Genomic DNA, 13958 nt, shown 5'->3' with positions numbered 1-13958 from the left:
GAGTACTCAAACCTTTAAAAAATATGAAATAAAAACCCTCTTTGTATGTGTGTGTGTTTGCAACAAAGCAAACTTCCTTTAATTCCATTATTCCAGAAACTTTTGGAAGTATTCTCATGTTTATTTTGAGGCATTAAGTGGAATAATGACTATGAAATACTAAGATATTTCTTATCAAAATGCTTTTTTTTTTTTAATAGATGCTATGTCTTCTTCCTTTCTTTCTGTTTTGGTGCTGTAGAAGAGCAGTGAATTCCTAAGCATTATTTCTTTGGATTTGAATCCTTTTCCTACTACTTGATATCTTCTGATCTTCGGCAGCTTGCTTCATTCTTCCAAAATGAATGTTATCGAATGTGTTATACAGATTCGGGAATAACCTTGTTCTTGGAGGGTCATCATGGGCTTTAGGATTTAGACTGCAGGTAGTCCTGGAACACAACACATTCTTGGTAAGCTGGTTGTAGTAGTAGGAGTATTAATTGGTGATGTTGTTGTTTTAAATGATTGATCCTTCCTCAGGTGCTTTGGAGGACTCATGAACAATTGCTAGGTAAATGGTTACTTGGTACATGTTATATAGAGTTGCTCATGTCAAAAACAACCAAGTCAAATGCCAGTCAAACTTTAGACTTAAGTTTACTGTAAGTCTTTGTTTTTTTTTTTTTTTCCCCAAAGAAACCTTTTATTTAAGGAATATAAACTTTATGCATTTCATGAGTACAACTTTAGGAATATAGTGATTCTTCCCACCATACCCACCCTTCTACCCACACTCCCACCCATCCTTCTCCTCCCTCTCTCATTCCCAGTCCCATTCTCCACTAAGATTCATTTTCAATTAACTTTATACACAGAAGACCAATTCTATATTAAGTAAAGAGTTCAATAAATTTGCACACACACACACAAAAACTTCCTCAACAGTCAAGACAAGGGCTGTTCAACTTCTTTGCATTTTGAAGTTAATTTCACTATTTTTTTGAGAAACTTAATTAACTTTAAAGAAGCACCCAAGAGTGATACATCTTTTGTGAGCACTTAGACATAGCTATAACTTATGAGACAATAAGAATACCCTCCACTTAAACACTAAAATGAAATAAATCTTTAAGAACAAGTTTTACTATTAACTCTCATAATACAATTCTTTGAGGACTGAGATCCTGCATGGGAAGTTAGTGCACAGTGACTCCTGTTAATTTAATAATTAACACTCTTACATATGATGCCAATGATCACCTGAGGCTCTTGACATGAACTGCATAGATTATGGAAACTTTTTGAATCCACAAACTCCATCAGTATTTAGACAAGTCCGTAAGCAAAGTGGAAGTTCTCTCTTCCCTTCAGAGAAAAGTACATCCTTCTTTGATGATCACTTCTTTCCACTGGGGTCTCACCCTCAAAGGTCCTTCATGTATGACCTTTGTGGTCACAGTGTCTTGCTTTCCATGCCTGAAATGCTCTAGTGGGTTTTTTAGCCAGACCAAAATGCCTTAAGGACTGATTCTGAGGTCAGAGTGCATGTAAAGCAATTGTCATTCTATGAGTTTGCTGTGTAGACTGCTTCCCAGGTTGGAACATTCACTCCTTTTCAATTCTATTATTATTACCATACACTTAATCCTATTTATGTGATCATGTTAACACTTAATCCTATCCATATGATCACTTTAGCACTTAAAATGCTATTTTTACCACCCAGCTTAAGGGGATTTTGGGTTCCATGGATAGTTTTTAAATTGTACCCTTAGAAGTAAGTCTGTAGGAATATATGCAGAACTGTGCAGCTTTACAGTTACAAACTTCCTACACTTTATAATTACAACTTTAGAAATATGGTGATTCTTTCCACCATGCCCACCCTCGTACCCACACTAACACCAGTCTTCCTCCTCTCTCTCTCATGCCCACTCTTATTTTTTTGCTAAGATCTATTTTCAATTAACTTTATACACATATGATTAACTATGTTAAGAGTTCAACAGATAATGTGAAAAAAAAAAAAAAAAAAAAAACGTTCCCTAACAGTCAAGATAAGGGCTGTTCAAAGTCATTGCTTCTCAAAGTGTCAATTTCACTTCTATAGATTGCCTCATAGGTGCTATATTAGTTATCACAGGTCAGAAAGAACATATTGTATTTGTCCCTTTGGTACTGGCTTATTTCACTAAGTATGATATTTTCTAGTTTCATTCCTTTTTTTTTTTTTTTTTTTGCAAATGACTGGATTCCTTTTTATTTTTTTTTACCACTGTATAGTATTTCATGGTGTACATTTCCAATAATTTCTTCATTCAGTCTTCAGATGATAGCATTTAGGTTGATTCCATGTCTTAGCTATTGTGAATTGAGCTACAATAAACATGGGAGTACAGATAAATTTCCTGTAATTCTCTCAGCGATTTTCATTTTCACTTGCTGTGGTCATGGTCAACACAAGAAGTTTGTGGTATTGAGTTGAAATCCTGTAGGAATGCAAAGTAAAATGCTGTAGTTGGCCGATGATCCATGTGGCACAGTGAGTCTGGGGGCAGGAGATGTATTATCTAGAAAGTGAAACTCCCAAGGAGATGAAAATCTCTCTGGTTTTGGGACAATTTATAAACATTTAAAGATCGGTTGGTAGCCAAGTTGTTGTCACTTCTAGTTACTCCCTGTCAATGTGTCTTTTTTTTGTTTTTAAAGATTTATTTATTTATTTGAAAGTCAGAATTAGAGTGAGGGAGAGAGAGAGAAAAAAATCTTCTGTCCACTGGTTCACTCCCCAAATGGCCATAACAGCCAGGGTTGTGCCAGACCAAAGCCAGGAGCCAGGAGCTTCTTGTGGGTCTCCCACGTGGATGCAGGAACCCCGGGACTTGGGTCATCTTCTGCTGCTTTCTCAGGTGCATTAGCAGAGAGCTGGATCGGAAGTGGAGCAGCCAGTACTGGAACTGGTGCTCAGATGGTATGCTGGGCTGTAGGCCGCAGCTGAACCCACTATGCCACAGTGCCAACTCCTGTCTGTTTTTCTTGAGATCTCATCCATCTGTTGATTGTTCAGTGGCTTGACCTCCTCCCAACCCCCACAAAGTGACTAACATGTAGATTTGTTGACTGGGGTGTTCTAGCTCATCAAGGCCATTTCAGTGCATAATGCTTGGTCACTTCCCTTGACCTGAAGCCAAAACCTCCCTTTTCTAGCCCAAAGCTATGAACCTCAGGTAAGCACAGATTTTACCACACTCGGATGCTGGTCCGTGTTTTATTGTTCCTTTTTTTTTTTTTTTTATCTCAGAGAGAATCTCGCAAGAGATTTGTATGGTTATGGACACAAAAGAAGATACAGAACGTGTGGGCTATCTTCTTGAAGAAGTGCTAAAAAAAGAATTAAATGTAAGTATTCAGATACTGAGTTTGGTAATTTTTACTTGGTTCCCATAGACTTTTTTTAATTTGTAAATTTCACTTATTTGGGAGACAGAGACAGACAGACAACTCTCAGCCCCAAGTTTGCTGTCCAGATGCCGGCAACAGCTGGGGCTGGAACTGGGGACTGAAGTCAGGAGCAAGAAACAAATTCCATGCTACCCACATGCGTGGCTGGAACTCAACTACTTCAGGTATCACTTGCTGCCTCCCAGGGTCTGCATTGGCAAGAAGATGGAAAAAGGAGCTGGAGCCAGGAATCTTACCAGATTCTCTGATAAGAGATATTGGCGTTAACCACTAGGCTAAATGCCCACTTTCACCACAGATTTTTGTTTTTTAAAGATTTATTTATTTGAAACTTTCAGTTACAGAGTGAGAGAGAGCAAGAGAGCAAGCAAGAGAGAACTCTTTCATCCACTGGTTTCCTCCCCAAATGGCCACAATGGCCAGAATTGGACCAGGCCAAAACCAGGAGCCAGGAGCTTCATCCAGGTCTCCCACGTGTGTGGCCGGTGTCCAAGAACTTGGGCCATCTTCTGCTGCTTTTCCCAGGTACACCAGCAGGGAGCTGGATTGGAATTTGTGGAGCAGCCAGGACACAAACTGGCACCCATATGGGATGCCGGCATCACAGGTGGTGACTTAACCTCCTGCACTACAGCACCAGCCCTGAATCCTATTCTTGTTATCTTTTTGCCTTTGTGAGATCCTTTGGTCTGCCAATGCTTACGACATGAAATATACTCTTTCATTTTTTTTGTAGATTTTTCTCCCCAATGTCTATGTGATTTCCTTCAGAAAGCCCTGCATGGTGTACGTACTTCCCAGCCAATGGCTGAAGCTTGTCTCAAAGGCTGCAGTGCCTGGTACAAGCTAGATGCTTAGAAAAGTTTGTTGGCTGCATTTGGCCTTGTGATTAAACTGTTGGTTGTGATGCCCACACCCCATGTTGGAGTGCCTGGGTTTGAGTCCTGGCTTTATTCATGATTCCAGCTTCCTGCTAATGTAGGCCCTGAGAGGCAACAGGTGATACTCAAGTGATTGGGTCCCTGCTACCCATGTGGAAGACCTGGTTCGTGTTCCTGGTTTTGAGCTTTAGCCTGGCACAGCCCTGGCCATTGCAGGTACTTGGGGAGTGAACCAGAGACTGGGAATTCTGTCAATCTCTCAAATGAATAAAATAATGAAATAAAAAATTTTTAAAAAGCAACAGATGGTGACAAAAAAAATCAGATAATTGTGATATTGAGAAAGTGAATGTTTGTCCCTCATTTTGCAACTGATTGATCTTCTGATTAATCTTTTATCCATTATTATGGTTAGGAAAATGTAAGTAGCCATAAGTATGTGTGACTATAGAAACTGTATATCTCATACCATTTAGGACTTCAGTTAATCATTTTTATGACAAATTTGTGCTCCAAAATATTTTGTTTTCCAAAACAACTACCCTATATTCATTAAAATACACAACTTCCAATTGGAATTTTTGATCAACATGTGATGACTTTTTTTTTTAACACCAAAAATGCTGCAATCTAGTCCAAAGCAGAAGGGGACAGTACATTCTAGGGGGCTGTGTAATTGTACAGCACAGCTGGAAAGAGCAGGCTCCCATATCAGACTGTACTGTGTCAGCTTTGTTCTCTCCTTGCCTGTTCATTGAAAATGTGGCGACATCTGTATTATCAAGGTGTTGAGTGGGTTGCATGGAAGAGATATATTTAAAGTTCTCATTCTTGTTGTGTAAGTAAATACTGACTTGTCTTTAGTGGTCACCACAAATCCTTACATCGTAACTCACAAATCACTTTGGTTTTCTGAAACTAATTCTGTGAGAGTCTCCAGGGAGGGCTCCTGGACATGGTGTTCTCATGTTTCTCCCAGTGAATAAAATTATTCTGTGGTTCAAAACCTTCAAGGTGACTTTGGCCAGATAAATCTGTGTTTAGATATTTTTTTCTTGAGCATCTTAAATATGCCATTCCCTTTTCTTTTGTTATACAGTATTTTGATCAAATATGACAAAAACCTGATTTTTGTTGTTTTTGCTCTTTTAAAAGTGGCTTAGTCTCTTTGCCCGGATATCCAAAGAATGTTTTTTCCTTGAAAGGCCAATTGTTTTACTAGAATTTTCTCAGTGATGGCCATTTTCAGTTTGATATTCCTAGGTATACAGTATATTCTTTTGTGTGTATGTAGTCTGAAATGTTTTATTTCATAAAACTTTTTATGTCATATTGTTGTCTCTTCCATTTCTTTAGTATTCTTTAGAAAGGTTCTTGTTTGATGAATATTTTATATGCTTAGTCCATCTTCTATAGCTGTCGCCTTCTCTTGGGTTTGTTTTTAAACCCTTAATTCCATTTTCATTTTCAAGTTTCCCTCCTTTCCATAATTCTCTTTATGTATTATTCTGTTTTGTGCATCCACTTTTGTAATGTTTCCACCTTAGTCTTCGTTTCTGAAATAAGTGATTTTCTTCATTTTTTGTTGTCCTTATCGCCTTCAAGTGGTATAGGTATGACTTGAAGTGGTCTGGCCTTCATAGTTCTAACTTTGTCTTACAGTTTGTTAGCTTATTATAAAGTATTTGGTTTCAGTTTTCATCTGTTTTGGAACTAGATCTTTCTGATATGTGTGCATTCTTGCAGGGACATTATTTTGCTCTTTATACTCTTTTATTTCTTATAATAAATTTATAAATGTTATTTTATTCTCTCCTTTTGCTTCTTTTTAAGTAATAGAGTTTTATTTATTTTTAAATAATCTTATAGCATAATATTCTTTCTAGAGTTGTTTCCAATAAGAAAAGGTAGATATGGTTCGTTCTCCCGCCCTCTTTCTCTCTCTCTCTCTCTCTCGCTCCTTCTCTCTCCTAACTTCCTTCCTTCCTCCTTCCCTCCCTCCCTCCCTCCCTCCCTCCCTCCCTCCCTCCTTTCTTCCTTCCTTCCTTCCTTGTAATTTGAGAGCGAGGATTGAAAAGCGATAGGAGCGGAGAAAGAGAGGTCTCACTCGTTTCATTTCCCAAATGTCCCCAGCAGCAGTGGTGGTGTCAGACTGAAGCCAGGAGCACAGAATTCAGTCTGGACATGCGGACATCATCACCTGCTGCTTCCCAGGGCATGCGAGGGTGTGCATTTGCAGAAGCTGGAATGGGGAGCAGAGGCAGGACTCAGAGCCAGGCGCTGTAACATGGAGTGGGTGGAGCATCTGTACTGCTGTGCAGAACGCCTGTCCTTGGCTGTGCTCTCTCTGTCAGTGCTTCCACCTCAGTCACCATCCTCCTCTCCTTGGCTCTTTGTGCCGGATTCCTTGTGTGCCTCTGTGTGAGTCTAGGCCAGACTCAGGCTGCTGTAGGACTAAGTCAGCTCTTGACGTCAGCTCACTCATTTAGAGTGTTCCTTGCGCCCAGACTCTCGTGTCACCAGTGACATGAGCACCTCGATGGTGCTCCTTTGTCTTCTGCTTTGAATTGGCATGCACACAGGCCTGGTTTTTGTTGTTATTCCTTGGATTTCCTACTAAGCCATCCAGAAATGACCCAGTGAGGAAGTGGTTCTTGTCTAGCTCCCCTGGATTTCTTACATTTTTTCTGGGCACATTTTCCCTACCTGCTAATAAGTGGGTTTGCATTTAATTTCGTCCACAAGTTTTTGATTTTGAAGCGCTTCTTGTACTGTCTGTTTTGTAGAGAGAATAGCATAATGGTTCTCCCAGCCATATCTAATTTTTGAGTACTTATATTTCTCTCTTAAATACAAATGTCTAATTCATGTGTCAATACCTATGTGCATAACAACTTGCAACTTGGGAATTAAAAAAATAGGTTTGACTTCAAGTTTGGATTTCATTCATGTAGTAAATAAATCTAAGACGTATAGATCCATTCAGAACAAAAGCATATCACTGTTTCTCCAACACTTCTTATTTGTCACATTCTTCTCTCAGAAGAAGCATTAGACTTTTTATTTATGTATTTTTTTAATGAAGAACTGATGTGGGACTTCTGACACCAATGTTCGGTTGTCCTGTTTTCTTACTTAGAGAGTATTGGTTGATCTCGGATGCGTCGTCATTCCTAGAACTGTTTCCTGGTGTCTAAATTTGCCAACAAACTATGAAACCATGGAAAGACTTCCCACCATGTTTCCTTTCATAAACAGCCCTAGCACTAGCAATTATGAAGCACCTTTGTTGTGTCAGGAACAGCACTATGCACTTTTTTTTTTTTTTTTTTTTTTTTTGACAGGCAGAGTTAGAGAGAGAGACAGAGCGAAAGGTCTTCCTTTTCCATTGGTTCACGCCCCAGAATGGCCACTATGGCCACCGCACTGCGGCCAGTGTGCTGCGCCGATCCAAAGCGTGCTTCTTCCTGTCTCCCATGCGGGTGCAGGGCCCAAGCACTTGGGCCATCCTCCACTGCACTCCTGGGCCACAGCAGAGAGCTGCACTGGAAGAGGAGCAACCGGGACAGAATCTGGTGCCCCGACTGGGACTAGAAGCCGGGGTGCTGCCACCGCAGGCGGAGGATTAGCCTAGTGAGCCCCAGCCAACTTTTGTCTTTAAAATAACTGATTTCCCTTTCTATCTGTACAGACAGGGAAGCCTGGTGGGCTGAGAGTTGTCCAAGATGCTAGAGCTAGAGAGTGGCGACACTGAGGTTGCAGCGTGGTTCTACTAACAGATTTTCTCTATGGAAACTGCAATTAACGACGAGATCATGAATTTTCAGTTTGACGGAGGACTTATCTAAAGTCTGAGAGAAATCCCCTTGGGACTTCTTGGGCAAGGACTTATTTAATTTCTCAGAGAATTTTTTTCCCTTCCCTGGTAAAGCCAAATTTATCTTATACCAAATGAGGTATATTTGAAATTTTTTTTAATCTCCCAGAGCTTTTGTCTGCCTTTGAAAAGGAACAGAAGAAAGATGAAGTCACCACCATTGAAGTCTGTGGGCAGAGCAGTGGGTGTGGAGCTGCTTGACTCACAATGGGAGGATTGTGTTATTGATGTGAAAAGAAAAAAAAGTGCTTCCCATTGAAACTAAAGGAAGAGATTGGGTGTGCTGATTGTGACTCTCGGTGCCAGAATTTTGCGACATACCCTAGGGGTGAGCCAAGCACCCAGGCCTACAGTAAGAATACATGCCAAATACACAGGCGAGGTTGCTGAAAGGTACATGGGGGAGCTCCCTGGGCAAGACACTCATTCCCACCCCTCCTGGACATGCTTAACGATGAGACTTTATTCTTAGTCTTGCTGTGTTCCTTCTTTCTTAAGCACTTTGAAGTATTTCACAGCACCACCCACCTTCCTAGGAGACAGCCCTCTGGGGACACTTCAGAGAAAAGGGACTTAGTTCTCTCACTCCCTTTCAACAAATGCTGAAAAGCAAGGAGGTGTGAATAATCTTTCCTTAGATGCTTACTTCCCTAATTTACTTATCAAATAATAAATGCCTATCATTATCTATACATGTAAATAAGTATGTATATATGGAGAGAGAGAGAGAGTGACTGGACAGGGCTGAACTAAGCAAGTGTGTCCTCTGTCATCGAGGTTGGGCTAAAACAGTAAACAAGCAGAAATGCAAAGGGATGTACCATGACTGTGATGTGTGTTCTAAGGGCAAAGTGAACTGTGCTTCTAGGGGGAGGCCCTGGAAAATGATTAGGAAGGGAAGGAAGGGGAGAGGGAAGGAGGGAGGGAGGGAGGGATGGTGGGAAGGTAAGGAGAGAAGGAGGGAAGAAAGGCAGGCAGGCAGGCAGGCAGGTGAGAGAGAGAGAGAAGGAAAGAAGGAAGGAAGGAATAGGACTGGATAGGGTTTAGGTGGAAGTAGAGGGCAGTGAGTGAGATCTCTTGGAAGACATGGCCTCGAGTTGAACCTAGAAGGGCATTCAGGGGTTTTCTCTGGTAAAAGCAAATGGGAAGGGATAGTGGGTGGAAGGCATGTGAGGGGCTTCATTCGGGGACTGCGGTAAGGGTAAGGGTTCTGTGGATAGGGTGAAGTGAGTGGGGGTGGGGATAGAGTGGTGGAAGATGGGCGTGGAGAAGGGTCAGACCCAAGGCAGCCTTTTAGGGCACAGTGAGTTTATTACTGATTCTGTAAGAAAAGAAGAGCAGGACAAAGAGGAGGCAAGACAGGAACTCTCAGCCAGCACAGGCTTATTCAAGGAACAAAGCTGAGAGGGGCTCACTCCCTGTGAACGTACAGCAGAGGGCGCCTTCTCGAACAAACCAGTGGCTTGTTTGTGTAGTGTAAAGCACTCTGAAGGGCTCGGGAGGGTCTGGGCTAAGGTTGGGCTTTTGAGATAGTGGGGAGAGCTTGGGCTAGTGGCTGATCCCTAAAGATAGTGGCATGACTTGGAAGGTTCTGGACTAAGGCTGAACTCTTTGGGGAGAGCTTGGGCTGATGGCTGGATTCTTAAGATAGTGGTCTGGACAATGATTGAGGCAGAGCAGGGCTGAGCCACCTGAAAAAGGCAGGGAGTTGGGGGCCTGCTTCCAGTCATGCAGGTGCTAGGCCAAAATAGATCTAAGGGTTTTGTCCTTGCCCCAGCAGTTCCATTTTTATTTGTATCTAAAGAGCAAAATGAAGAGATAGAACACTTGACCTGGAAAGTTCATCATCTGATTTCCATTTGCAAAATGTGCATGCTGGCTGCCGCCTCTTGAGGAAGTTTTTATATCACATTAGCCCTAGTCACATGTAAGCAAGTCCAGCAAAGTTTTCATTCCTGTGATAAAAGAAATAGAGCCCTTAAAGAGTGTTCATCTGTGCTCTGAACAGAAAGGGACATTTATGCACTTTGCCTGTCCACCCTGCTGTTTCTCAGAGCAGAGTTTAATTATTGTTTAGTGTGACCACACGTGACCAGGGCCCTGTAACTGAAAATCATTTGTTCTCTCTGATTTTGTTGAGGCTGTGCTGCGACGCCTAGTTCATTGTTCCTAATGCCCTCAAGATTGTGTACAGTGTGTGGATCTGTGCCTTTGGTTGTAGACTTCATTAAATTCAGTGTATATGACATACATCAAACAAAACATCAAAAACAGAGAGCCAAGTAAGAGGAAGAGCAGAAATGAAAGAAACAGAGCAAATTATGGCATTGCGGCATCTTATAACCCATCCAGAATAGTTATTTAATTAGTTATTTAATGCTTATTTTGATCCCTAATAACATAATGTCTTAGGCTGCAGATGCTGGGTTTTCATTTTTGAAACTGAGCACCATCAATAGCAGTGAAATGACATGATAAAGCCATTTCTCTCTGACTTTGAACAGTTGCAACAATAGTTAATCCATTTGAGTATGTTATTTACATGTTTGAGTGTGTACAAGACTACAAAAAATAGCTAAAGACCATCCCATTAAATATTTTTGGTTTATATGGGGTATTAGCTAAATTTTCTGATCAGTTTTTTAGGAGTTAAAAAAAATTCTGAATTATTGGACAACATAGTTAAAGATGGTATTAATTATGTTCAGGCTGGTGTTTAATAAAATTAGTTTGTAGCTATAATTAGTTGTCATGGTTTTATAATAGGATTATTAATGAGGGAGCTAGAGTAATCTTCTCTACATGTCACTTTCTTTTTTTTTCTCCATGTGTTTGACCTATCTTCACCTTTTAAACTCTGTGTATTCTTGGGATACAGGAACCTGTTGAAATATCACCCTTCCAAGAGGAACCAGATGGTTCGTTTGCAGAATAATCTTTTGCATCCTTGTCTGTTTAGAAATGAGGTCATTGCGCACCAGTTCTAGACAATCATTATGTGGAGTTAACAAAACAAAAACATGACAAACAGCCAAAATGTAGTCCTAGGCCTCTATTTGTGAAGTCAGTTCTTCTGCTTTAATTGAGGGGAAATTGATTTTACGCATATGGTAAATAGATTGAGAGGGAAAAATCTCTGTAAAATGTTGAAGAAATATTGTTCTTTTGATTTGTGGATTAGTTACTAACCTACAACAGTTTATTTCAATTAATATGTATATACCAATTTGCTAATGCTGTTTGAACCATAGTTTGAAAACGTATTCACTGTGACTCCACTTCATTTTACTGATTTATTTTGCTCTCATAGGATATGTGATTTTAAAATGTAATTTTATACTTGCTAGTTAGTATTTCCTCTAATAATTTAGTTCAGGGATGCAGTTCATTTCAACTGTTTGCATGCAGTATAAGTCCACTTTACCATGCCAAAAAGTATATTGTCCTGGTGGCTTTAGCTAAATAACAGTGCCATGGATTTGATGGTTCTAGGGAAGCAACCAAATACACCCCTTTCTGCTCTGCTCAGAGTGAATTATCCATACCATCTTGTTCTCCGACAACTTGTTTCCAAGGCCTACAACTAAATACTTGTCCAGTTGGATTAAAAATCTTTATCCTTCTCGCTTTTACTTTATTTATTTATTTATTTATTTGAGAGGTAGAGTTGCAGGCAGTGAGGGAGAGATAGTGAGAAAGGTCTTCCTTCCATTTGTTCACTCCCTAGGTAGCTGCAATGGCCGGAGCTACGCCAATCAGAAGCCAGGAGCCAGAGGCTTCTTCTGGGTCTCCCATGTGGGTGCAGGGGTCCAAGGACTTGGGCCATCTTCTACTGCTTTCCCAGGCCACAGCAGAAAGCTGGATTGGAAGTAGAGCAGCCGGGACTAGAACTGGCGCCCATATGGGCTGCCGGTGCCGCATGCAGAGGATTAACCTACTGCTCAATGGCGCCAGCCCCTCTCGCTTTTACTTTGATATTCTATTTTTTTATTTTTTTAATTTAATTTAATTTAATTTTTTTTTGACAGGCAGAGTGGACAGTGAGAGAGAGAGACAGAGAGAAAGGTCTTCCTTTGCCGTTGGTTCACCCTCCAATGGCCGCTGCGGCCAGCGCACCACGCTGATCCGAAGCCAGGAGCCAGGTGCTTCTTCCTGGTCTCCCATGCGGGTGCAGGGCCCAAGCACTTGGGCCATCCTCCACTGCACTCCCGGGCCACAGCAGAGAGCTGCACTGGAAGAGGAGCAACCGGGACAGAATCCAGTGCCCCAACTGGGACTAGAACCCGGGGTGCTGGCGCCGCAGGCGGAGGATTAGCATATTGAGCCGCAGTGCCGGCCTGATATTCTAGCAATGACTACTCAGTACATGGGAGCCCAAGAAAGCCTTTACAGCTTCATCAGTCTTTTAGAACTCTCCACAATCTATACTGAGCATTTCTCATCTTGCTATGCCTACTGCGGCCCAATATGCTTTCTGGCTCATGTCTTGAAATTGTGTACTTTCCTGCCCTTTTTTTGCACCGAGCATTGCATTTGATTGCATGTCTTCCCTACTTGTCGATTTATGTTTTAAGGCTTAGTTGACTATTGCTGTCCCCATGAGGTTGTGTCCATTTTTCTGGCTGTTAGAACCCCCTGCACCACTTCCCAACAGTGGAGTCATTCTGCACATCCGGCCTTTTTGGTGATTATTTATTGTTGGGCATATCTCCTTCACCATCTCCTATCACAGATCCCTTGCGCAGAGCTGTGTATGTGGTGGGAGCCAGATAAATAGTTGTGGTTAATGAAGGTAGGATGATGAACATGCAAGCTTCTGCAATACCCCTCTCCCTGGACATCCGCCAAATGCATTTTTGGAGATAAAGAGGTAGCCGCTGGGCGTCCATCAATCATGTGAACCGTTGAGAAGAGTTGAAACCACAGAGTACACCCAAGGAGTTCTAATTGATTTCCTAACCAGAAGAAAGCACTGTGAGAAGGGCAGATAGCACACGTTGCTCAGACTAGATAAACTGGAGACAGTGTTGGTGAACAGCTTCGTGTCAGGAAGAGAAAGGGACAATGATGGGACATGAGTCTGTGGTGGGGGCTGGTAGTGGGTGAAGAAATGGACCCATAAGCTCCATTCTAATGTTTATCCTTAGGATCTGCAATCAGATTCTGTATTGAGGTCTGAGTCTGCTTTTGTATGCTGTCCAGAAATATACTGCTTGCAAAATATCCCAAGACATGCACATGTTTGTGCACTGCACAAACAAGTCATATAGGAGAGTGATTTTGTTATTTTGTTCAAAGTAGAGTGTATCCTGAATATTTGTTCAGCATTTTGAACCTATAGGCTAAATGGTATCTGTTCAATAGGTTAAAATGTCAACTCGTAATGCAAAGTCATAGGAAATAGAAATTTTATTTTCTATAAAGGTATAGCAAGCATATTTCTCATTCAAGGAAACACAATAGTGAAAAATAACTAGTGTGCCATGCAGGGTTTGGAAAAATATAGAGGCAGTTTTCAGGTTGAACAAGTATTGGGATGGTATTGAATATTCCTTAGAAGACTAGAGTAGAGTTTCCTTGTGATTACTGTAAAAGAACTCTTAAGCTACTCATCGCTGTGATGATTCATTTTAGTTTCCCTGTTTGTTACCATCTTATTTAAAATTATGGATGGTATAAGTGCTAGATGGTGAATAGAGGTGGTTTAGTGGAGAATCTGTTTTTAATATACATTTTAATCTCATTGGGACTTTTTT

The 13958-nt window shown here is 41.1% G+C and overlaps 1 protein-coding gene across 6 annotated transcripts in view; it reads left to right on the top strand.

The window, feature by feature from the left end:
• Positions 1–13958, top strand: part of CRPPA (CDP-L-ribitol pyrophosphorylase A) — a 325693-nt gene that overhangs the window by 142491 nt on the left and 169244 nt on the right. For all 6 annotated transcript variants that reach the window (XR_519724.5, XM_051832566.3, XM_002720852.6 and 3 more), the window contains one exon: positions 3284–3381. Coding sequence is in view for 5 of the 6 variants with exons in the window: in XM_051832566.3 (XP_051688526.2) it covers positions 3284–3381 (98 nt within the window). In the remaining variant the exon portion in view is untranslated. The remainder of the gene's footprint in view (positions 1–3283; positions 3382–13958) is intronic.

This window comes from Oryctolagus cuniculus, chromosome 16 (assembly GCF_051225735.1).
Source record: "Oryctolagus cuniculus isolate XC-2025 breed Fujian yellow rabbit chromosome 16, ASM5122573v1, whole genome shotgun sequence".
In the NCBI taxonomy this organism is placed as follows: domain Eukaryota; kingdom Metazoa; phylum Chordata; class Mammalia; order Lagomorpha; family Leporidae; genus Oryctolagus; species Oryctolagus cuniculus.
Note: the sequence above shows the minus strand (reverse complement) of the source record. Positions and strands in the feature narration are given on the sequence as shown.